Source organism: Peromyscus eremicus, chromosome 8b, assembly GCF_949786415.1.
Source record: "Peromyscus eremicus chromosome 8b, PerEre_H2_v1, whole genome shotgun sequence".
NCBI lineage: Eukaryota > Metazoa > Chordata > Mammalia > Rodentia > Cricetidae > Peromyscus > Peromyscus eremicus.
In genome coordinates, this window is record NC_081424.1 from 12,941,960 (window position 1) to 12,967,894 (window position 25,935).

Genomic DNA, 25,935 nt, shown 5'->3' on the forward strand with positions numbered 1-25,935 from the left:
CTGTAACTATGCCATGGTTTTTTAATCTACAAAATATAAGGGACTTCTATATAAGAGACCAGGATTTGGAGATGGCTTAGCAGTTATGTCCTTGATGTTTTTCTAGATTCAGTTCCCAGCAACTATAACAGGCAGTTTACAACTTCCTAGAAACTTCAGCTTGAGAGGATGCAATGCCCTATTCTGATCTCTTTGGGAACCTGTACACAATCACTCAAAGACACACACACACATATGTCTTAAAAAAAAGTTGGTGACCTAATGGGAAATGAGCAAAGAACATGAAAATCAATTATTAGATAAAAAAGTCCATATGGTCTTTAAATTGCTTCAACTCACTGGTCATCAGAAAAATGAAGATTAAAATAAGGAAATGCCATTTCAAAAAACCACAGAATAATTTTTTTTTTATTTCATTTGTATCTATTATTTAGGACATTCAAATGTTATATAGGGTCCTCCTGCCTAAAAACACTACATATGAAACAAAGTGGCTAATCAATAAAACCTTCATTAGTCTCTTACCATTTGTATACAAGCTATATTTTTGCATGCATCCTAGCATCAAACTATACACACGTGTTCTATAGAGAAAATCTTGCACATAGTCATTAAGAAGGGCAGATATAGACCTGGGCAAAAGTAAAACTGATCTAATACTTGCAGAGACACAGATAAGTATTAAAGTAAAACATTAGTCAGTGGCTAAAATGAATAAACAATGATAAATTTCAGTTAAGATGTTGACATAAAAAGACGATAATCATATTAGTAATGAAAGATATAAAAATTAAGCCTCAGTAAGATAGCATTTCATACTCTGTAGAACAGTTACATTAAAGAGATAATATTAAGTGTTAACTAAAAACACTAAATTATAGGAAGCCTTACATAATATTGGTAGGAATATAAAATAGTGCACCCACTATAAAAAACAACTTGGTATATCATTTAAAAACTAAACACAAATTTACCACATGCTCTACAAGTTCCACTCACTGGTATCCACTGAAAAGAAATGAAAACATGTTCATACAAGACATGTTTATCTAAGTATTACTTTAATTTTCCCCCTTCTTCAAAGCCAATTTTTATAGTAAAGCTTACTTTGCAACCGGTTTATTTACTACTATTTCCAATATTTTATAATTCTTCCCATGACATTTATTTTAAATTTCATATTTGATTGTTCATAGCAACATTATTTTTATCAATCAAAAGTGAAAGCAACTGAAATATCTACTAACTGATAAATGGATTAATAAGTATAAAATTTGGTAATAAAAGCAATGAAATATTGATAATTACCACAGCATGGACAAACCCTGAAAGGGTATGCTACGTGAAAGAAGAAAAAACCCATATTGTATGATTTCATTTATATGACATATCCAGAAATGCAGACAGACAAGAATGGTTACTTGGGAGTTAGAGCTAGGAATGGCCATGACTGCCAATAAGAAAGCCTGTAAGCTGATGGACATTTTCTAAAATTAGAACATATGGAGTAACTATGTGCTTAAAATGAGTGAATTTTATGCTTTGTAAATAATTTCTCAATTATCTGTTTAAAAATACAAAATTTTGAATGTAAAAGCAAGTTGCTTAATCTATGCCAAGAATGGCATCACTTGTATAAAATTTGAAATATTTAGCAACAGCACATATTGTGCACATACATATATAAAAAAATCACAAAATTTTACATTGTAACAGTGTACAGCAATTTTAGCATAGTGTTTATCTTTAGAGATGTAGAAAGGGTAAAAGAACAGGAAATAATTTCTGCTATACCCATATTTATTTCAAAGGAGAAAACCAAACAAACAAACAAACTAGGAAAGAGCCAAATATTAACTTAGGTGTCCAATGCAATGATGTTTGTTTTAGTATTTTCTGTTTAATTGAAAAGATAATCAGATAATTTCACCTTTGCTCAAATCTGTGTCTTTGTGGACTTCTATCATATTGGCTGGCGTACACGGAAGCATTTCAGGAGAAAGAATCTCAGAGTGCAATGTTAATTCAGCAGAGAACTCTTGGGATCCATTGCTGTAGTCCACAGATCCTGATAATGTTCTGCTTAATTAAAACATAACTTTTATAAAAAACTATATAACAAAGCAATAAAATTAGCTCTGAGATCTATAATAAATAATCACTTACACGGAGAAATCATTCTGTTTGAGAATTTCTTGAAGTCTCTTCTGAAATAGTTTTTCACTTTCTGTTGCTGGCACAAATCTGCAGTCTTTAAATTAGAGAAGTGGTTAGACAGCAAATGAATGGAATACTCTCCTTTCTCCGTAAAGGAGCTCTGAAAAACATCACAGCAATGTTTATCTTCTCCTAGCCCAGAGCCCACCACCTACATGTAGTCTTGTCATAGAATTACACTAAAGAGAAATGGATGTTATTAAACAATGAAAAAGAACAAAAAAGGGTTCTTACCCACAAACATCATATATTTCAAAATTAGAAATTTTCTCCTTTGTAAAATATATTCATATTTTAAAGGGCATAAAAAGACACATTTTATCAAAACGTTTTTTGGCACTCTAGATGTAACAGTGAAATTTAAAAATTTTAATGGGACTTCAGTAGAGATTATTTGTTTTCTGGGTTGTCCTTTACACTTTTTAAAGTTCTGCTATTTTCTGTGGCATTTGAACTCTCAAATTCTTTCAGAATATAGCAATATTTAATAATAAATGAATATTTTCCTCAAAGTTGTACATGTTGATTGAGGTGAGGGTTTATATGACAGTTTCAGAAAACAGTGCGGACAGTATTTCATGGCTGACACTTTCAAAGTTGAACAAATAAAATGGTGTTTCTAAGCCGAGACCCATGGTTTTCAGTATCTTATTTGGAAATGAAGAAGAATATGCTAAAGGATGAAAAAGGAGGAACAACAAACTGCTGTGCCAAGACGGTAAGGTACACAAAAACCAGACCCACGGAGAGAGAACGGTCAATGTGGAGACAGATATAAAGACTGATTGGTTGTTCGGCAATGACAGTAGGAGAAGTACATAGAAAAATTAAAGGTAACTTAAGAAATAGTCCAGTGCTAAGGGGAAACTCAAGGTCTCTATTTTTCCACTGGAAATACTTCCTTAAGTCAATAGAACATCACGGCTATACCTTGTGATTCAGGCTGGCTAATCTGAGAGCTTTCATTTCTGTTTCTTCGCCGCTGCTTTTCATCTTCCCATATGGCCTGTAGTCCAGGGTTTCCGCCAATCTGAGCTGCAATCACAATACTACAAGGGTCAGAGTGAAAAATTCTTTCTATAAACCCCTAAGCTTTAATAAATACTTTTTGGGGGTGGGACAGTCTTACTGTGTATCCCTGACTGGACTGGAACTCATTATGAAACCCAGGCTGGACTGGGACTCACAAAGATCTGCCTGCCTACATCTCCTTAGTACTGGGGATAAAGGCACTCAATACCATGCCAACAACATTATCTTTTAAGAAAAACACTCATTGTGTACACTATAATGGACAACTTATCCCAACTCTAAGTTTATCACGCTGCTTCCTTTCTAGTTTTTTTTCCCCTCTAACGACTGGAAAAAAAACCAAAAACCAAGTAAATAAAAGTCAAAGATCTGATGAGAGGTAAGTCTAAAACTTCTCTCCATGGCAGACAGCCTGCATATAAAGCAATTAAAAGGCAGAGTATATGAAATTATTTTATGCTGGCTAATGTTATTTGTCCCACTTAGTTTCACATCTAGGTAAACATAGTCATGCAGATGGAAATACAAATGAGCAAAATGACTACCTATTGTGATTAAAATTAAATGTTTTCTGAAGAGTCATGTGTTGAAGGCTTGGTCCCAGGCCAGTGGCTGCACTTCAGAAGTGACTGGATTATAAGGGCAGGAAGTTAATCAATGGAATGATCCATTCAATTTAGAGCTGAATGGGCTAAGGACTGGCGTAGTTGGAAGGGGTAGGTCATGGGGAGTGGGAGCGCTGCAGGATTTATCTTGTCTTGGTCCCTTTCTGTCTGATTCCTAGCTTTCATGAGGTGAACAAGTTTGCTCATCATGCCTTTCTGCCACGTCTTACCACAGGCCTGGAAGTGATGGAGCCAGATGAGCATGGACTGAAACCTCTGAAACTGAGAAGCCCAAAGAAGTCTTTCTTTTCCCCGGGTACTTTTGTCAATGCAACAGAAAGCTGGCCAACGTGCCCTCCCATCGGAAACAAAGAGCACACTTAAAATATTTTGCTTCTTCCTTCTAGAATATCTTACTTTTCCAGTAGTGCTTCTATCCTACTTTCACCATTATGTTTTACATAATAAGAAAAATTGTGTGCGTACCCTCAATGTCCAACCTATTTAAGATGTCAGCAGCTACAGCATCCACTTCTAATTCACATGTACTCAGAGGTTCAACACCTTCCAGTAATAACGAGCTGAAAAGAAACGATACCAATAAATACAGTAACTGTGCTAGCACACACAAACGTCCCAAATTGTTGTTGTTGCTGGGGATCTAAGATTTTTCTTATGCAGGATTTTATGTTTTGGTAGTAATGAGAAAACATGAGAATAATAAATGAATTCATGATTATTCATGATACTATGTATACATAATAAATTATTAACAGGATAAGAAAAATTGTAAGGACAACCTATTGATACCAATTAAAATGTAGTCTATATATTCCGAATCGTATTTTACATGTAAGAAATATTTAATGTTCAATATGAGGTTCTGGCTAAAGAAAATGGTTAAGACAACAGAGGGACAACATAAGGATATATAAAAAAATCATAAACATATAATGTAAGTCGCCTAGAAGCATTTTCCCCCTACAATCATACATGATTTTCAGACAAGGGAAGGTAATCATACTGAAAAGTGGGCAAACGATACTCACTATTCTTGTCCCCACTACTCCTGAGCTGCAGATGCTTTAAAAGTTTTCACAACTACTGACGTGATAAACCACATGACTGGTGAACAGTGAGTTATAGCTAGCAAAAGTGACAGCTATCCCAGCGTGAGGGAAGTAGTGGCCGCAGTAGCATGGCTACAAGTCTGATTATACACAGTGAACTTCAGGCTATCCAAAACTACAGTGAGACCATAAACAAAGTAATGAATAAATACTGAAGAAAAGGAAACCTACCCATTCATCTGGGTGTAAGTGAGTGAATTTCACTGAGTCTAATTTTAGTAGCTTACCTAGCTCTATCTTTCCCTATATTAATTTTTAGAACTCTTAAAAACAGTAAGACTTCTTAACAAACATTCTAAAATTAAATTTCTGTTATAGTACAATTCCAATTTTAATCCCAGTCAGTGTACCTTTATTACAGTTTTATGACTTAACAAGAAAGAAGACTGTTGTGTGAGGCTTCAGATTGTTGTTAATAAGCAGACTTCAGGGATAGTGATTACCCTTATTACTTGAAAACCTTTAAAAACTCATTCTGACAGAATATTCCAGTAATAACATTTTTTACCATTAAGTGAACAAGAATCTTTCTTAACTTTAGGTGGAAAAGAAACCCTAAGTAATTTTATAATATGTAAATCTGTCAAGTACCTATTAAAGAGCTGAAACTAAATTAGTGTGATGGTTGTTTTATGTCAACTTGACATAAGGTAGAGTAATCTAAGAGAGAACCTCAATCAAAAAGATGTCTTTACCAGATTGCTCTGTAGGCAAGTCTGTGGAGTATTTTCTTAGTCAACGATTGATGTGGGAGGGTCCATATCACTGTGATCAGTGCCAGTCATGGGCAGGTAATCCTGGGTTGTATAAGAAAGCTGAGCAAGTCATGGAAAAAAAGCATGGGCTGTGCTTTAGTTCCTGCCCTAATTTTTCTCAGTGATGGACAGTGATCTGGTAGTTGTAAGATAAATTAACCCTTTCTTTCCTAAGTGGGAAGTGTTTATCACAGCTATAGTGAAACCAACTAAGACAGAAACTGGTACCAGGAGTGGGGTTGCTGCAATGGACTTGATCGTATTATTTTGATGGAGGACTGCAGAAGTATTTGGAACTCTAAGCTTGAAAGGGTACTGAGAGTTTAGTGAGCTGTTATGGGAACTTGGAAAATAGGACTGTTAAAACAAGAGGTGCCGATAATAGAGGCCTCACTTGTCAAGTTTCAGAGGGGAGCAAAGACTCCATCAGGGCTGTTGGTGTGGTATTTTGTAATAAGAATCTGTGGTTTCTGGTCAGCTGGGGCTGAAGAATAATCCGCTGTGATTAACAGGAAATCAGCATTACTGAAGTGAAACCTTTGCTTTTCTGAAACAACTGAAGCTGGTTAGCGGGGGCTAAGGAAGCAGCTATGATTGGTAGGAGACCAGCATCACTGAGACAGAATCTCCTGGCAACTGTTTCCTCAGTGTCGACACACAGAAATTGTGATCCAGAAGTGACCAAGACTACATCTCAAGCTGGTGGCCAAATTTCTGGCCCAATCTACGGTGGGCAGTACCACTCTGGGCAGGCGATCTTTGGTTGTATTAAAAAAACAAGCTAAGGAAGCCACAGAGAACAAAGCACTCCTCTGTGGTTCTGCTTCAGTTCTTGCATTCAAATTCCTGCCTTGAGTTTCTGCCCTGACTTTCCTTCTTTAAGATGAAATAAGTCCTTACCTTTCCAAAGCTGTTTGTGGTCACAACGTCTGAAAATAAACTAGGGCAATTAGATAAGCTCCAAGCAAAATGTATCTTTGATTTGGTTTACCAGGCAGGATTTTAGTAAATAACCTGATCTATCCTCAAACTTCCAATCTTTGTGCTTCAGCCTACTAAGTCTTGGGATTATAAGGATATAGCCACCACTCAAAACAAGTATTTTCATAATCATTTGAAATTCAACCAATGTTTTTTTGTTTTTTATTTGTTTGTTTGTTTCAAGACAGTGTTTCTCTGTCTTGGAACTTACTATGTAGATCAGACTAGCTTCAAACCCAGAAATCTCCCTGCCTCTGCCTCCCAAGTGCTGAGATTAAAGGCATGCACAACCATCTCCTAGCAGTAAGTTTTCTTAATATAAAATAAAAAATAAAGTCAATGAATATTAGTGGCCCATCCCATTCTTCACACATAAATACACAAATCTGCTAAAAGAAAAGAAAAAAGAAAAAAGAATCAGTGAGCTGAGAGATGGCTCAGTCAGTAAAGTGCTTGCCACACAAACATGAGAACCAGGTTCAGTTCTCCAGCATCCATGTAAAAAGCTGGGTGTGGCACCCTCAGTCTGTAATTCTATCCCTGAGGAAGAGGACAGAGGGAGTTCTCTGGACTTGCTGTTCCACCTAATTGGTAAATTCCAGGTTCAGTGAAAGACTTTCAAGAAATAAGGGGGAAAGTGACTATGGAATATATCTAACCATGACCTCTGGCCTCCACATGTGCACACCTAAGTACACACACACACACACACACACACACACACACACACACAAAAAAAAAAAAACCAACCCCGCAAAAATCAGTGGGCTAGTAAGATGGTCAGCAGGGTGCTTGCAGACAGGCCTAAAGTCCTAATGGTAGGCCGAAGGAACCAATTTGAGATTTGTCTTATGACCCCCACATTTGTGCAATAACACACACCACGAAATAAATATAGTTTAAAATAATAAACATAAATTTAAAAAAAAAAAATCAAGGCCAGCAAGATGGCTCACTGGGCAAAAACATCTGCTACCAAACCTGCTGACCTGAGTTCTATGCCCAGGACTTATATGGCAGATGGAGAAAACTGACTCCCACCAACGGTCCTCTGATCTCTGTGCATGTGTGCACTTACACAACAGATAATATAAGTTTAAAACCTTCTGAAAATCAAGTGACATGCATGTCGTTAAAGAGAGGGAAACTGTAACCATGCTCCCAATAACACAGCGACCAATAGGAGGCTCAAGAGAGCTTAGGCAGTGCTATGCGGGACAAAGAGAAAGCCTTAACTTTACACAGAAAAGCTCCTGACTAGCCATTAGAAAGGTGGTGGTTACAGGTCCGCCTTACGGTGGGAATCTAAGCATGTGGATATACTACAACTTAATGAACAGTGTAATCAACAAAACAGTTCAAAGAAACCAAAGTTGTATTTTGTCATGTATGTATTTCCATAACTCAATGATTTAGAAACCTAAAGGGTTGTTTAGTTTAAAAATATGTGCCATTTCAGTTGCTATTTTATAATAACTAAGTTTTTAATTTGATAACTTATAAGACCTCAGGTTAGACTACATGATGAAGATTAAAATTGGCAAGAAATATAACAACCTACTTCAGATTCCCTTCATTAATTAGGTAATAACGATGCACGTTTCCATTTTTTAAATTACAGTTAATTTATATTGTGTGTTTTAGACTGTGCAAGTGTGTGTGCTATCACTTGCATGTAGAGTCAGACGGCAACTTGTAGGAATCTGTTCTCTCCTTCCACCACGCAGGTTCCAGGGACCAGACTCAGATCATCAGAGCTGGCAGCAAGTACCTTTACTCGAGCCATTCTGCTGCTCCCACCGCCGTGATCTTTAAACCTGTGAGTCCATGTTATAGACCACTATTGAGACTAGCTTTTAAAATAACATTTCAAAGAGCCAATGTAGCAAAAGGTTAAGTATTAAGTATGATAACCAATGGTAACTATCACAGTCAGTATATAAAGTTTTCACTTCTTTGACAACATTGGCTAACCTTGGTATTTCATCCTCTTCCCACCTAAATAAAGTACCAGCAGGAGAATTTCCTGATAACTGATCCTTGAGTGATCCAGCTCCATGTGATGTATCACCTAGAAAATAAAGGTAAATTTAAATAAATTATACTTTTAAACTTTTTATTTTATCTAATAAATCCATCTACCTATTTATTTATTTATTGGAGACAGTGTCTCATTACACAGCCTTGGCTGACCTAGAACTCACTATGTAGACTAGGACAGCCTGAAACTCACAGACCTGGCAGACTGTGCATCCTGAGTGCTGGGATTAAAGACATATGGCACTATATCTGGGAAATTATATTTATAATTTGTACAAAATTGTTCTCTTTGTAAAATAATTTACAAATTATGTAAGAGTACTTAAACATTATTTCTTAAAGATTCACTGATATACAGGATTACATATACACGGTTGAGTGCAGTAATTCCAAACTAAGTAGAAAAAAGTGTTTACAATGAATTGAGTAACATACAGTTACAAAATTTCAAAGGTATAATAAAAGTATATATCTAAATGTTCACGTAAATAAATTAACATCTCATTGAAAAATAGAGAACTGTATTTTTTAGAGTTCAAATAGCTACAGTATTCTGAGCCCCAATAAATCCAAGTGGAAATTTGGCTAGAAACTGAAAATATATTTTGATCTTAATGTAGAAACAAAAGCACACAATTTACTCCAGAAATAACCAGGAATAGTGATATGATGAATTCTTCTATTCAGTGAACATCTTCATTGTCTCACACTTTTAGTATCTATGAACGAAGGTGCAGTAAAAACGTGCATTCAGACGTGGTGGGTCTACATTTTAAAGCACTTGGGCAAACACCGAAGAGAACAACAGCTGGGTCAACTCTAAGTACAGTCAATGCTATGAGACTGGGAAATTGTGTTCCAAGTGACTAACTACTATTTCACATCTGCCCTCAGCAATGAGTGGGAATTGCTGTGGTTTAACACACAGGCCAGCATTTGTCATCAACAATCTTTTCAACTGTGGCCTTTGATAACAGGTGTGTAAAGGTAGATCTTCCTGGTTTTAATTAATATTTTCCTAGTATATAATTGTTGTGGGAGATTTGTTCGCACTGTCACTCCGAGACTGGCGATAAAGCTAAACCTTTGAGACACAGTGAAGACCATCCGAAGAGCAAAGTTTACAGCACTAAGTGCCTACATCAAAAATCTGAGAGATGTTTTTAATTAATCGATTGACTGATTTTACATCCCAGCTGCAGTTTCCCCTCCTTCCTCTCCTCCCAGTCCCTCCCTGACCCCGTTCCTAACCCCTAATCCACTCCTCCATTTCTATTCCGGAAAGGGCAGGCCTCCCATGTATATCAACAAAACATAGCCTATCAAGTTGCAGCAAGACTAAGCACCTCCCCATGTATTAGGACTAGGCAAGGCGACCCAGTATGAGGAGTAGGGTCCCAAAAGCCAGTAAAAGAGTCAGAGACAGCCCCTGTTCCCAAGGTTAGGTGTCCCACAAGAGGATCAAGCTACACAACTGTAATATATATGCAGAGTACCTAGGTCAGTCCCATGCAGGCTCCCTGGCTGTTGGTTCAGTCAATTTGAGAGATCTTTAATTAATAAATCAATGATGCACCTAAAGGCCTTGGAAAAACTACAGCAAAGAACATCTCCCAAAAGTAGACAGGTAGACATAATAAAGTAAGGGTTGAAATTAATGAAACAGGAAAAAAATATAAAGAATCAATGAAATGAAGTTAATTCTTTAAAAAGGTTAACAACACTGACAAACCTTTAGTTAAATTAACCAAAAAGAGATTATCTAAACCAATAAAATTAAGGATATAAATAGAGACATCACAACAGACACTGAAAAAATTTAGAGAATCATAAAGATTTGAAAATTACTTTATAATCTATGTTCCAGTAAACTAGAAAATTTTTAAAAAATGGATGAATTTCTAGATATATATGGCCTACCAAAGATAAATCAAGATAAAATAAAAAATTTAAAGACATATGAAATACAATTGAGATAAAAGCAGTAATTAAAAATCTCCCAACTAAAAATAACCCCAGGGACAGATGTATTCAGCAGAGAATTCTACTACATCTTCAAAGAACACCAATACTCCTCAAATTATTCCACAAAAAAAAAAAGAAGGAATATTTTCAAATACTGCCACTATCAACCTGATAGCAAAACCATACAAAAGCCCATCAAAAAAGAAAATTGTATGCCAGTATCTCTGATTGACAAGGCCACAAAAATTCTCAATAAAATACTTGCAAACCTAATTTAAAAAACACACCCAAAATACTGTCCACCATGATCAAGCTGGTTTCATCCCAGAGATGCAGGATGGTTCAACATATTAATATATCAGTAAATACAATCCACCACATAAATATACGCAAGAACAGAACCATACAATCATCTCATTAGATATAGAAAAAGCTGCTGATGAAATCCAACATCCCTTCATGATAAAAGTCCCAGGGAATCAAAGAAAGCAGGGGACATATCTCAACATAATAAAGCAAGCCTACAGCCAACATCTTGTTAAATGAAGAAAAACTCAAATGAAGTCCACTAAAGTCAGGAAAAGACAAAAAATGCCCACTGTCTCCATTCCTATTCAAGTCTTTGTTACAGCAATAGCAAGTCAAGGAGATAAAAGGGATACAAATAGACAAGGAAGAAGTCCAAGCACCCTCACTTTCGGAAGCTGTGATTCTATGCCTACAAGACCCCAGAGTCTCCAACAGAAATCTCCTAAGCTGATAGTCAACAAGGTAGCAGGATATAGAAATGAACACACAAAAGTTAGTTGTCCTCCTACACAGAAATGACAAACATGCTAACTAAGAAGCCAGGAAAATAATTCCATTCACGATAGCCTAAAATACACACATATATGCGTGTGTGTGTGTGTGCGCGCGCGCGCGCGTGTGCGCGCGCGCATTTTGAGGCTTGAGAGATATCTCAATGATATCTCAATGGTTAAGAGCACTTGATGTTCTTGCAGTCAACCTGAGTTCAGTTCCCAGCACCCACATTGCAGCTCACAACCATCCTTAATTCCAGTTCCAGGGGATTTACCACTCTCTTCTGGCCTCTGCAGGCACCAGGCGCACACATGGTACACACACATAAGTGAAGGCAAAACATAAGTATTTATAAATAAATAAACGTTTGAAAATATACCTTGGAATAAACCTTACCAAAAAGGTAAAAAATTTGTAGACTGAAAAGTTCAAAACAGTGAAAAAGAAAATTGAAGAGGATATCACAAGACGGAGAGACCTTCCATGCTTATGGATTGGGAAAATGGTACATCCTACCAAAAGCAATCTACAGATTCAATGCAATCCTCATCAAAATTTCAATGCAATTCTTCACAGAAACTGAAACAAACAGACCCAGGATAGTCAAAACAATCCTGAACAGTAACAGAGTGTCTGGAAGTGTCACCATCCTAGATGTCAAGTTATAGCACAGTTATTCCACATGTGTCCTGGTTGGTTTTTGTCAACTTGACACAACCTACAGTAACCTGGGAAGAGCGAGCCTCAGTTGAAAAAATGCCCCTCAGAGTGACCTGTAGGCAAGCATGAGGGGCATTTTCTTGATGGATCCAGACTACTGTGGGTGGTGTCATCCCTGGGAAGGTGGTCCTAGGATGTATAAAAAAAGCAAAATGGACAAGTCAAGTGGAGTAAGCCAATAAACAGCACTCCTCCATGGCCTCTGCCTCAATTCCTGTCTCTAGGTTCCTGCCTTGGGAGTCTCTCAATGGACTGTGACTCAAGATATGTAAACCAAATAAACCTTTTCTTCCCCATCCCAAGCTGCTTTTGGTCATGGTCTTCATCCCAAGAATAGAAAACAAACTAGGAGACTATAGAAACAAACCAGCGTGGTATTGGTATAACAACACACACTGACAAATAGAATAGAATTGCAGACACACATAAATCCACACTCCTAAAGCCACCATCTTCTTGACAAAGATATCAACAACATATTAGAGCAAAGACAGCATTGTCAACAAATGGTGCTGGTCAAATTGGAAAGCTACATGTAGAAGAATGAAATTAGATCCTTATCTCTCACTCCTCATAAAACTCAACTCCAAATGGACCAAGGACCTCAAAATAAAACCTGATTTCATAAGTCTGACTGAGGAAAAAGTGGGAAATACACTTTAATTCATTGGCACATCTGAACATGACCCCCAAAAATGTATGCATGGAGAAAAGTAATAAATGGGACCTTAGGAAACTAAAAAGCGTCTGTACAGCAGAGGACAACATCACTTCAGTGAAGAGGTAGCCTACAGAATCTGAAAAAACATTTATCAGCTATACATGTTACAGAGGATTAGTTCTAGAATATACAAAGGATTAAAAAAAACTAAACATCAAAAAAAACCACAATTTAAAAATGGAGAATGGAAGTAAACAGTGTAAAAAGGAAGAAACACAAATGACTGAAATTTTTTTTTTTTTTGGTTTTTTTTTGAGACAGGGTTTCTCTGTGTAGCTTTGCGCCTTTCCTGGAACTCACTTGGTAGTCCAGGTTGGCCTCGAACTCACAGAGATCTGCCTGGCTCTGCCTCCCGAGTGCTGGGATTAAAGGCGTGCGCCACCACCGCCCGGCCTACTGAAATGTTTTTTTCTTTTCTTTTCTTTCTTTTTTTTTTTTTTTTTTTCGAGACAGGGTTTCTCTGTGTAGCTTTTGTGCCTTTCCTGGATCTCGCTCTGTAGACCAGGCTGGCCTCGAACTCACAAAGATCCACCTGCCTCTGCCTCCCGAGTGCTGGGATTGACTGAAATGTTTTTAAACAATGTTCAGCATCCCGAGCTATAAGAGAAATGCAAATTAAACGACTCTGAGATTTCGACTTACCGCAGTCAGAACAGCTAAGATTAAAAACCAACCAGAAAACATCAACAAGAACAAAGTAACAGCCAAGTGTAGTGGCACACACCAAGTCCCAGTGCTTGGGAGGCAGAAGCAGGTGGATCTTTGTTAATTCAAGGAGTGTGAGTTCCAGGGCAGCCAGGGCTATGAAGACAGACTCTGTGTCAAAAACAAACAACAAAAATACTGTCATGGGCAAAGAGTAATACTTACTCATTGCTGATAGGAATGTAAAGTCATATAGCCACTATGTAAATTAGTGTAGAAGTTCCTCAAAAAGCTAGAAATACATCTACCACATGGTCCATCCAGCTATACTACTGTTGGGCATATACCCAAAAGACTCCATATATCCTACTACAGAGACACCTGCTCATCTGTGTTCATTGCTACTCTACTCATAATAGCCAGGAAATGGAAACAGCATTCAACTAATGAATAGGTAAGAAAAATGTGGAACATTTACACAATGCAATATTATTCAGCTGTTAAGAAAAATGAAATTATGAAATTCACAGGTAAATTACAGGGAGCAGAGGAAGCCCTGAGTGAGTGAAGTCTGAGTGAATATGTATTTTTGCATGTGCATGTGCTGTTGAGAACTCCAAGACCAACTGGCCTATGGGAAATTTGCAAAGTCATTACTCATATGGGCCGGCTCAAGAGGAACGGCAAAGCTTTCCCCAGGAATCAGATATGAGTGTTTTATCAAAGACTGACCAGTGTGTGAAGACTGGTAACCTTGTCTTCTTCGTCTAGAGGATGTTTACAGCCTGGGACTGCTTGCCTACCTCAGAGACCTCCTATTCAGACTACTAAGCCCTCCCCCACTGCTGAATCTAATAAACATGCTGAGTTCCCACTGTGATAGAGGTAGGGGTGAGAGAAAAACACCTGATCCCAGCTTCTTTGTACCTGTGTCTGTCTTGTCTTCATTCCCTCAATGCCCTAAGCCAAGGTTCCAGGACCCAAGGCACTTGGGATACAGCAGCAAATGGATGGAGCTAGGAACAATTATTCTGAGGTAACCCAGACCTAGAAAGACAAATGATGTTTTCTCTCATTTGTGGATGTTAGTTTTGAATCTTCAGATATGTTTTTGTTCCCATTTGGAATAGCCACAGAGGTCAGGAAGTTAGTAAGAGGCCATAGTGGGAAGGACTGTGCAAGGGAGGGGAGATAGAATGCAGTAGTATACCGGGTTAAAGAAAAACAGAACAGAAAGGATTAAATGGGAAAGGGAATGGGATGGTAAGATACAGTCTAGACTATGGGAAATGTCTTAGTCACTGTTCTACTGCTGTGAAGAGACTCAATGATCAAGGAAACGCTTATAAAAGAAACCTTTTAACTGGGGCTTGCTTACAGTTTCGGGGTTAGTCCATTATCATCATGGCAAGCAGTATGGTGGCATGCAGGCAGACATGGTGCTGGAGAAGCAGCTGAGAGTTCTATATCCTGATCTGTAGGCAGAGAGAGACTGGGCCTGGCATGGGCTTTTGAAACCTCAAAGCCCACTCCCCAAGTGACACACTTCCTCCAACAAGGTTACATCTCCTAATTCTTCTAATCCTATCAAGAGTTACATTCCCTGGTGAGTAAGCTTTCAAATATATGAGCCTATGGGGGTCATTCTTATTCAAACCACCACAGGGAGGGATAACTAACACTACAGAGATTTCAAAAAGTCTTATGAGAAGCTCCCTGAAATACATACATACACAAAGAGTCACCCCATAACAAGCAACAGTGTCCCTACTAAACACCACAGAATAACAAATAAAAAGCCCAGTACCAGGAATGGGTTATCTCCTTTGGAGCTGTTACCAAGTGAGACCCAACAGCCACCAAATTTGGGGAATAATCTGGAAGCAGTGAAAGATGATAGAAGTATGCCTTTTAAAGTTCCAAAGGGAAGTTTGGGTGTCCTTAAAGACTATCAGAGGTGCTTGTGTGATATATTTGAACTAAAGGGTATTGCCAATGCTCTTGATTACTCTCTAGACTTGAAGGTAAAACTACTGCTAACATACACATACCTGACTCATAGAATACAAAGGGAAGTGAAGATGACATCCACTAGGAAGCTTTATCTCTACCGGCTAGATTTCATAGTGCTGCAAGGTGCTGTGCCACAGGAGGAGAAAAGTAATCACCAATTTTACTCAGCTGTGAAACCTGCAAGCTAGAAAAATGATCGGCTCCTGGTACAACAGTGGCACAAAGGTCCTGAGAGGAACCATTCACTTTCTGGTTGGATTTAAGGTTTCTCCACAAGTTGAAATCTGTATCTGGCACTGACATCGGGGACAGGAACCTGGGGCGTGATAAGTCATAGGCCCTAAGGGAGAACTTACTATTACTCTGCTAAATGGGCATAGTATTAGACAGAATCCTAATGATTTATAATTATACCCATAGATTAACAGGATACCTGTCAACCCTCATCAGAGACGCTTCATTTTGAGGAGATGGTGATTAACAGAGACCCACAATTGGTCAGGGTATGGAGAATAAGAGACTGCGGAATGCACAGACCTAAATGGGACATCTGTATGTGCCCCTTCCCCCTAAGGCTCAGGGATCATTGCAGGAAAGATGATAGGAAGACTGTAAGAGTCAGGAGCAGTAAATTACTGCAAAGAATCAGTGTTTTCTGGACACAGCAGGACAGTTACACATACGCATTTACAGCAGTCAAGATACCATACATAAAACTGATACAAGCTCAAGCCAGACAAAATTCTAGCATGGAGAGGGGAATTGGACATCCACTTCTCGCTATGGAGTTATTGGTATTGATAGCTGCTGGGAAGAGGAAAGTCAGTCAGTTTTCCTTAAGGGTGTGGTCCCTAGCAGGTTAACCATACTCCAGTGAAGGCCACATATCTAAGACTATACGGGTAACATAAACTGTTACTTGATGAGATGAAAAAAAAGGACACAAAGTTGGGTGGGGAGGAGAGGGGGTATGGATCTGGGAGGCATATTGGAAGGGAGTGATTATGATCTAAACACATTATATAAAATTCTCAAAGAACTAATAAATTGAAAGTATTTGTTTTTATTTTATGTGCTTGAGTGTTTGCCTGCATGTATGTATGTGTTCCACGTGTGTTGCTGGTGCCCACAGAGGACAAAAGAGGGTACTGGAGACCTGAAACTATAGGTACAGATTGTTGAGAACTACCATGTAGGTGCTTGAAAGTAACCTGGGTCCTCTACGGGGGAAGCAAGTGTTCTTAACTACTGAGACATCTCTTTAGCCCCAACTTTTCATTCTTTAAAATATGTTTTCACTGAGCAGAAGTTTTAAACTTTAACAAAATCCAACTTATCAATTTTTCCCTTCATGGATATTGTATCTAAAACTTCCCTTTCAAATTCAAGGTTGGGCAGATTTTCAGCTAAAATATTTGATAGTTTACATTTTACATATACATCTGTAATGCATCTCAATGTTTTAAAAAATGTATAACTCATCGGTCGGTAATGGCGCACACCTTTAATCCCAGCACTCGGGAGGCAGAGGCAGGAGGATCTCTGTGAGTTCGAGGCCAGCCTGGGCTACAGAGCAAGTTCCAGAACAGGATCCAAAGAAACCCTGTCTCGAAAAAAAAAAAAAAAATATATATATATATATAAGTAATCTGGGATGGTAGTGCAGGCCTGTAATCCCAATTAAGGCAATTGAGGCAGGAGCCTCCATGGGCTAAAGACTGAGTTCAAGACCAGCCTGGACAACTCAGTGAGACCCTGTGTCAAAAGAAAAAGTACAACAAAGAAGGATGTGGCTTAGTGGTAGAATGCTGGTCTAGGATGCACAGACTTCTGGATTCAATGTTCAGACACACACGAGGGAAGGCACATGCATGTACATGTGCACACACACACACAAAATATAAACCAATAAACTATATGTACCAGTCCTGACATATAGACATCTAACAATGCTAGAAATAATTTTTGAAATGACAATTCTTTCTCCACTGAACTATCACATTATCACTGTCAAAGTGTAGGTAACTATATGCAAGCTATTTCTCTACTGAAGTACCACAGTATCATTGTCAAAGTTAAGGTGACTATATATGAACTGTTTCGAGTGTGGAGTTATTTCTGTGCTCCACAGTGCTATCCTTTCACAAAAAAGCTAATAGGCAGTCAAGCCGATCTCAATCTTCTTTATATGAGTTTTTTCGTAGGGATTCTTAGGACCTAAGGAGAACTATTCATTCAGAAAATCTGGTTTCTTATGAGAGACTTTATATTACTCTAAGTCACTGAGAAGATGAAAAAAGTATAATGTCATTAAAACTTGAGGTTGTTATTATTAGCTAGTATTATAATTTATAAATAAATGAATTATTTTGGTCTTTGAAGGGGAGTAACAGACTGGGTTCAAGGCATTAATCTTTATGCATTTAAATGAATGTAGTATGTAGTATATGTTGTCACTATAAAATATTTTCTTTCTAAAAGTTTTATTGCATCTAAATTGTTCCACATAAAGATATTAACTGTTGGAGAGCTAAAAATAATTGAAAAAACTATTAGTGAATTTAACATTGTATAATAGAACTCTGCACATAGTATCCTTACTTGATAAATACTACAAATGATAACTTTTCAATAGCCATCAATAATGACAACATCTGCATTCTCTGCTGATTTGGGGTGTGTTTATTATAACTCTAATATATTCTAGTACATTGTGTACTGAACATACACTGAATATAAAGAGAGTATGCTCTAGGGAGGATTTGTACTTTCTTCAACCAGACCTAAATATATTACCAGATTAGCACCACCTTAGATCACATTCTATATTTGAAAACGTTTTAGTCCCAGGATATCCAAACTGGATTGAATGTCTCAAGAGTGTTCAAGTTAGGGAGCATCTACTGGTGGTCCTACCTTATTCTGGAGTTTCCAGCTGCCAGGCAGACCTGGACTTGGGTTTCTCTTACAACCAGTATGGTTGTTGCCTCAAAGAAGATTCTGAATTTCCCATGATAAACAAATGTCTTCAGAGCAAAAGTCATCCTTACTATATTACTACCTCTTTAGGTCTGCACTTTTTATTATTTGCAAATTCTTTGGTGTTTTTACTACTGTTTGAATATTATCCAACTTTTAAATGATTTTTTAAAGAGACTAACCTCAAAATATAGCCCATTAAAGTTTGGAAATGGAAGAAGGAATGGAAGAAATTAAACCAAAGGAGAATAGTTGGTAAACTTAGAGACAAAAATGCTGATTCCTGGGTGAAGAAGTATGGCAAAGAGGGAAGAATCGGGAAGAACATTTTAGCCAAAAGAAAAATGTCCACTTCAATATGTTCTAAAAGAAATAGAAAGGAAGAAGAGATAACTTTGTAGGTAAAGTGTTTGCCTGCATGAGTATATGTGCACGAATGTATGCACACGTGTGCACGCACTCTCACTCTGTCCCCCTCCTGCCCCCACGCACTCTCACTCTGTCCCCCTCCTGCCCCCGCCACATAAGCTAGACCACTGAACCCAGAAATTTTACTGACAAATATATGCTGAAAATAAAAAATTTTGTACAGGAGTGTTCAAAATAGCATTGTTAACAAGAGTCTGAAAAGGAAAGATCTCCAAATGACCATCAACTGATGAAGACCAAAAAAAGAGTAGGTTATACACACAACAGATCATTACTGTGTCACTAAAAGGAATGAAGAGCTGGTACATGGCACGTGGTTAACCTTAAGAAAATTACACTAAGTATACAAATTAGGTTTCCATATATTGTACAATTCTACTAATACTAAATATACAGGATAGGTAACTATACATAAACAGAAAGTTGATTATTGATTACTTAGCAGTCGTAGGACTGGGAAGCTTACCTGAGAAGCATGCAGATTAGAGTCATAAAATATAAAAAGGTTTCCTTCAAGATGACTAAAATATTTGAAATCGATGTCAATGCCTGCATAGTTCCAAATAGATGAAAAACCTTCAAGTTGTCTCCTTAGGAGTAGGTGAGTTATATAGTGTGTGAATATTTCAGTAAACTAGCAAAATGTCTTTTTTATTATTTTAAAGATTTATTTATTTTTATGTATATGGGTATTTTGCCTGCAAGTATTTCTATTTACCACTGTGTGCTTGGTGCCTGAAGAGAACACTGAATCTCTTGGACTAGAATTAAATGTAGTTGTGAGTCACCATGTGGGTGCGGGGAATCAAACTGGGTTCTCTCGAAGAGCAGCCAGTGCTCTTACCTACTGAGCCATCTCCCGAGCTCCAGAAAATGTCCTCTCAAAAGCCTTTCCTGATAATCTCAAACCCCACTCTGAGCATTTCTTTTTATTCATTATCCACTCAGCATTCATTTCTCAAAACATACTCTCTTTGTAAGTCATTAATCAATAGCACCTGTTTCAAAGCCTTAATCTGAACTTGAAAATTAACCTTACCTTTCCTTCTTGCTTTTCGGAACTTGACAGCAGCCAGGTTTATTAAATTCATCCCATAAAGATTGTAGTCAATGAAGAGCTGTAGGAGGTAGGGAATATGCGCTTCATGAGGCTGATAAAATTTATTCATTATGGCTCCACTTTGCAAAAGTTCACATATCCTAAGTTAGAAAAAGAAAGTTATAGGATTATGTTTTCAAAATATCAAATGAAGCAATGACTATATAAATATAGAGAACAAAAAACTAATACACAAAATTTTCATTTCAATATTTCCAGAAATTTGTATTTTATTTGAAGTTAAATGTATAAATCCAAGTTTTAAAGTAACGAAAATGAAATTTTCTCATTGAAAAAAAAAATCCATGGATTAAAAGGGGAAAAAAATTTAAAACCTTTTTTTTAAAAAAAAAACTTACAGAAATACACACTGGGTATAACAGTGCTTGCCTACAATCCCAGCACTTGGCAAGCTGAAGCAGGAGGTATGTTTGTGGCCAGTCTAGGCTTCCTGACAAAACCCTGTCTCAAATCACCAAGATGGAGTTGTACGTGTCAACCCTCCCAAAAGTAACTAAAAGCCAACAAGTTCTTTTTTTCCAATTTAAGCACTCACATCAAGTAACTTACAACTACCTGTAACTCCAGTTTCAGGACATCAAACACCCCCTTCTGACCTCCTCAGGTACTCTATGTTCATGGTGCACACACAGACAAGCAAATAAATACACACACACACACACACACACACACACACACACACACACACACTAAATTTGAAGGATTGTAAGATATAATACTGTGATAAATTATTTTTAAAAAGGAAAAATGACTGATGTTTACTTTCTTACCACTGAGTACGTGAGAGATGATAAGAATCCCAAGAACTGTTCTTTTGTACTCCATGGTTATAAGAAAAGTGAATAGAGAACTGATACAAAAGTCCTTTCCTGGCATAATTCTGGAAAATTATTTTAGTACTTGATAGAAGCTATTTTAGGTAAGGTAGGGATGTGCTGTACAAAAACTGGTTTTTACTTGTGTATAGAAGAAAATCACTATTGGGATTAGGGTACTCACTCTATATATATATTTTATATATAAAATTTGGTAAGGTGCTCAATTAGTTTAATTCAGAGCAAACCTCATATCTTTGGTTCTGTATCTCTTAGAGTTCCCTAACTCACCGTAGAGACATTCAGCTTGTATCTTACCAAATGGTTAATTTTTGAAACTCAGTATTAATTAGATAAGAAGCTCTCCTGAATAAGAAAATTAAGCACTCATCCAAAAAGCCATTTATATTTTGTTACCATGTATTTAAAAACCTTGTGAATTTACTACAAAATGTGTGTGTTTGTTTCATTCCTGCTTTCAACAACATGGGTTCTAGAATAACTGGAAAAATAAACTAGATGCAGTAGACTAAAAGCAAATAAAAAAAAATTCAAGATATGAAGCAGCTAGTAAGGGGTCAACAAGAAGCTATCTCTTTTTAGTTTTGAACATATGGACGGGTCAATAGGGCACTGACATTACATCACACAGCTATCATCTCTGCTTACATAACTCAACACAAACACTACATCTGAGACAGAAAAGAAATAGACAGGGGCCATAAACAGAGGACCTACCTTTAAAGTAGCCTTTATACAACCTAAGCAATGGGACTCTCTCTACTCACATGTACAGACATTTTACATTCTCTACTGTAACGGTGTTAAAAATTACACAGGCTTTCTTCTATCTTTTTCTTGTTCTCACTAACATTGAAGTCATGGTCATTGATATTTTGGTCTCATTTAGCTCTGTACCTTTTCACCATTGCAGGGTTGTAAAGATAGATCTTCATAAAGTGTCTTTCCTTCTCATGATAACCATAAAAAGGCCTAAAATAAAAGAAAAACATTTAAAAATATTTCTGTAATTCAGAGATGAAATAATGCAACTTACTGTCCAAATTAGGCTCACCTGGCCTAATTCAGTCTTTAATAGTTATTTAATATTATCCAAAAAACATTAAAAAATACCCCAAGACCTTTCAACTAAACATATTAGAGATTTACATATAAGAGATTTACAATACAAAAATATATATAAATATTTTAAAATATTTTTTAAAAAATACTGCTTTGATAAAACTAGGGACCAAAAAGAATAGCAAGCCACTTCTACCTTACCAATAATCATCACAACTCTAGAAAGAAAGAAGTCCCTCTTGTTTACTGTGGTGGTTTGAATGAGAATGGCTGAGAATGGTCCCCATAGGCTCGTATGTTTGACTACTTGGTCGTCACTTGGTGGAACTGTTTGAAGAAGGTATGTCACTGGGGGTGGGCTTTTTTTTTTTTTTTTTTTTTTTTTTTTTTTTGAGGCTTTAAAAGCTTACTCCATGACCAGTCTGCTCCTCCCACATCAAACTCTTCTATTATAAGTTGCTTTGGTCATTGTGTTTTACCACAGCAATAGAAAGGTAACTAATACACCTATCGACTAATACCTCTAGAAACAGAAGAGTAGCTTTAGAATTGTGTTTGGTTCAGTCTACTGAGGTCCCCACAACATTTCCTGTTTAGTTTGGCTTGGCCTGCTTGAGGACCCTGGGGCATCAACCAAACAAATCTGATGATTCTCCTGTGGCCAAGAAGTAGCAGAGCAGCCTATTCTTAGAGGTTTGATCCCAAGGAAAATAGCTGGAGAGACCTTTCTAGGAAGGTCATCCTCTAGGGGTCCAATTAAGTCACAGATGTAGCTCTCAGGCATTGACAGTACCACTCATCTCTGTGTAGCCCTTAAACACAGACATGCATCTTCGAGTAGGCATGCTACACCTGGATGAAGAACCGAGTGGTCCAGCCCTGTCTTGATCTAGAAAAACATACACGCATATCATGTTTGCAGCTGTGCCCAACCTAAGGGAATGGCTTTCTTGCTGGCAGTGCTATCCCACAACCGCTGTGGCCTACAGAGACTTGCAGATATTGCTGGTGTTGATTACAATCGAAAAGCTGAATACATACATAGAAACTTGTCACACTGGAACACAAATCAGCATGGCACATCCAATCAAAATGATAGTAAAGTCTCTTACTACTAAAGTCACCCCACAAACTGGCACAGGGAACTAAGTCAGCGGATGCACAAATACCAGCATAAAGAAGAATGAAAAATAAAAATGAAACACGGTGCTTCCAAAGGAGCACAGTAATTATCTAGTAGAATACAAAGAAGGAAATAAATTAATTACTTGGCAAAAAACTCAAGAGAATGAATTTTTCTGAAAAACTTCATATAATATTAAGGAAAAACCGACAAATAAACTTAGGAAGATAATTCAAGGCATAACTGTGAAATTCATTAAGTAAAGAGGCTGGGAAAATTAATAAAAAAAATTAAAAATAAAATTATTGAAGCGATATATATTGGAACCCCCTAAAAATTAATTTTGAAGATTAAAAAAATAATAAGTGAAGTTAAGTATCTAGTTGATTGAGAACCTCAACAGTAGAAGTTATAGAAGAATTTCTGGGCCTGAAGATAGTTCTTTTGCAATAATCCAGTCAGGTTTTTAAAAGTAAAAAGATGTTGACACTTTATATATTCATTTTATGAGATTTCAGAACAGAAGGGGAAAAGCATAAGAAAAAATCTAGCAAACAAAATAAGTGATTAAAAATGTTATCATTGGTCAGGCAATTGTTGAGGTTAAAGTCAAGAGGGTCAGTTTACAGTAGACCTAGCTACATGATACTGATATTCACATCCAGAAAGCTTAAAGGACTTAAAAAGTATCTTATTTAAAAAGCATCTCTCTGAGGAATATTATAATCAAAATTCTAAAAATTCAAAGACAAAGTTAAAACAAGGAAAGTATTAAGTCATTGGGATAAAAGCAGAAGTCCCAGGAGAAATGTTACAGTCCAGGGGAGAAAGAGATGTGATCTAAGTTCTTAAAAAACAAAACAGAACAGAACAGAACAAAACAAAACCCTGCCAAACACGAGTATTCTATCCAGCAAGGGCTGGGCCGGGGTGCAGTTGGTAAAGTACTTGTGTGGTATGTGCAAAGCCCTGTGTTCTATCTTTAGCACCACACAGGCAGACACATGAAGGAGAAAAGTACTGTGAATAGAAAACAGAATGGAATAGAGCAGCCAGAGGAAAACTATTACAAATAAGGACTGTGTGCCTTCCTCAGTTTCTCCAACAAAACCCAAAATGCTGCAGATGCTTAAAATAAAACAGAAAGTAAAAATACGGGGGCTGGGAAGATGGTTCAATGGTTAAGAATGTGTACTGATCTTGCAGAGTTTGGTTCAATTGCCTGAATCTCCAGCTCTAGGAGAATCCAATGGCTCTGCAGGTACTCACACATGTGTACTCACACATGATTAAAAAATAAACCTTCCAAAAAATATGTTGCAGTAAAATGAAGAATACCATAGCCACCAAAGCTATTTTCAGAAGCAAAGGAAAGTGTGTGTGCACTTGTGCATGGGTACATGTACCTGCACGTACTTTGGATCTAGGAGGACATCTGGTGTTCTGTTCTATCACACATCTCCTTATTCGCTTAAGACAGGAACTCTTACTGTGGTGGTATGAATAAGAATGACCCCATAGGCTCATACTATTTGAATACTTAAGTCATCAGAGAGTGGCACTATTTGAAAGTATTAAAAGGATTAGGAGGTGTGGCCTTGTTGGAGGAAGTGTGTCACTGGGGGTGGGCTCTGAGGTTCCAAATGCCCATGCCAAGCCCAGCATTGTTCTCTCTCTCTCTCTCTCTCTCTCTCTCTCTCTCTCTCTCTCTCTCTCTCTCTCTCTCTCCCTCTCTCCTCCTCCTCTGCCTTACCATCAGGGTGTAGCTCTCAGCTACCACTTCAGCGCCTGCTTTCCTGCCATCATGCTCCCTGCCATGATGAGAATGGACTAAGCCTCTGAAACTGTAAACAAGACCCCAATTAAATGTTTTCTCTTATAAGAGTTGCCTTAGTCATGATGTCTCTGCACAGTAATAGAACAGTAACTAAGCTATTTACTGAACTTGGAGCCAGGCTGACAGCCAGCAAGTCCCAGCAATTCTTCTGTCTTTGCCCCTCAAAACACTGGCGTTATAAGCATACATATAGACATGCACACGGAGATTTTTATGCGGGTGCTGGAGATCCAAACTCAGGTCCACATGCTTGGACAGCAAACATTCTTACCCAGCTCAAGAAATGCTTTTTAACAAAAGCAAAAACTGAGGACAGCAGAGGAGACAATGCCCTCCACTTCAGAAGCAGAAGGCAAGCAGTGCCTCCCTTCAAGTTAGATGGGAAGTCCAAGAAACCCCAAACCAATGTAGACTATTGCCATCACTCTTGCCGTGCCCTTTAACAGCATTTATATGACCTTCCTTACACAGCTTTGTCTATTAATTTCACAAGTTTACTAGGGAGAGGCAAAGTATATAATCATATATATGCACTCACATGTGTGTGTGTTTTGTATATAAATGTGTATGTCAACACATGACACGTTTTAGTAGCTGATGTCTTTAACATCTATACATATCAAATGAATCCAGTGAAAATTGAACAGACTGGAAATTAAGAGCTTGAATGGGGCTGGTAAGATGGCTCAGTGGTTAAGGGTGTCTGCCGCCAAACCTGATGACCCAAGTTTAAATTCTGGAAGCCACATGGTGGAAGGAGTACCAAGTTCCCTGAGTTGTCCTCTGACACTGCCCCCCAACTAAATAACCAAATAAATAACTGTTTAGAGGCTTAAGCATCCTATTGTGTTACCTCAGGATATGAGACTAACAAGAAAAGGGAGATTCAGATGATCATACTAAGGAGAGAAGTTTTCAAAT

The 25,935-nt window shown here is 37.5% G+C and overlaps 1 protein-coding gene across 3 annotated transcripts in view; it reads right to left on the reverse strand.

Moving 5' to 3' along the window:
• The window catches only part of Rev3l (REV3 like, DNA directed polymerase zeta catalytic subunit), a 153,610-nt gene that overhangs the window by 75,394 nt on the left and 52,281 nt on the right, over positions 1-25,935 (reverse strand). For all 3 annotated transcript variants that reach the window (XR_009380972.1, XM_059272524.1, XM_059272525.1), the window contains 7 exons: positions 21,890-21,964; positions 20,076-20,236; positions 8,695-8,791; positions 4,341-4,435; positions 3,148-3,252; positions 2,167-2,251; positions 1,931-2,079 (listed from right to left, as the gene is read on the reverse strand). Coding sequence is in view for 2 of the 3 variants with exons in the window: in XM_059272524.1 (XP_059128507.1) it covers positions 1,931-2,079; positions 2,167-2,251; positions 3,148-3,252; positions 4,341-4,435; positions 8,695-8,791; positions 20,076-20,236; positions 21,890-21,964 (767 nt within the window). In the remaining variant the exon portion in view is untranslated. The remainder of the gene's footprint in view (positions 1-1,930; positions 2,080-2,166; positions 2,252-3,147; positions 3,253-4,340; positions 4,436-8,694; positions 8,792-20,075; positions 20,237-21,889; positions 21,965-25,935) is intronic.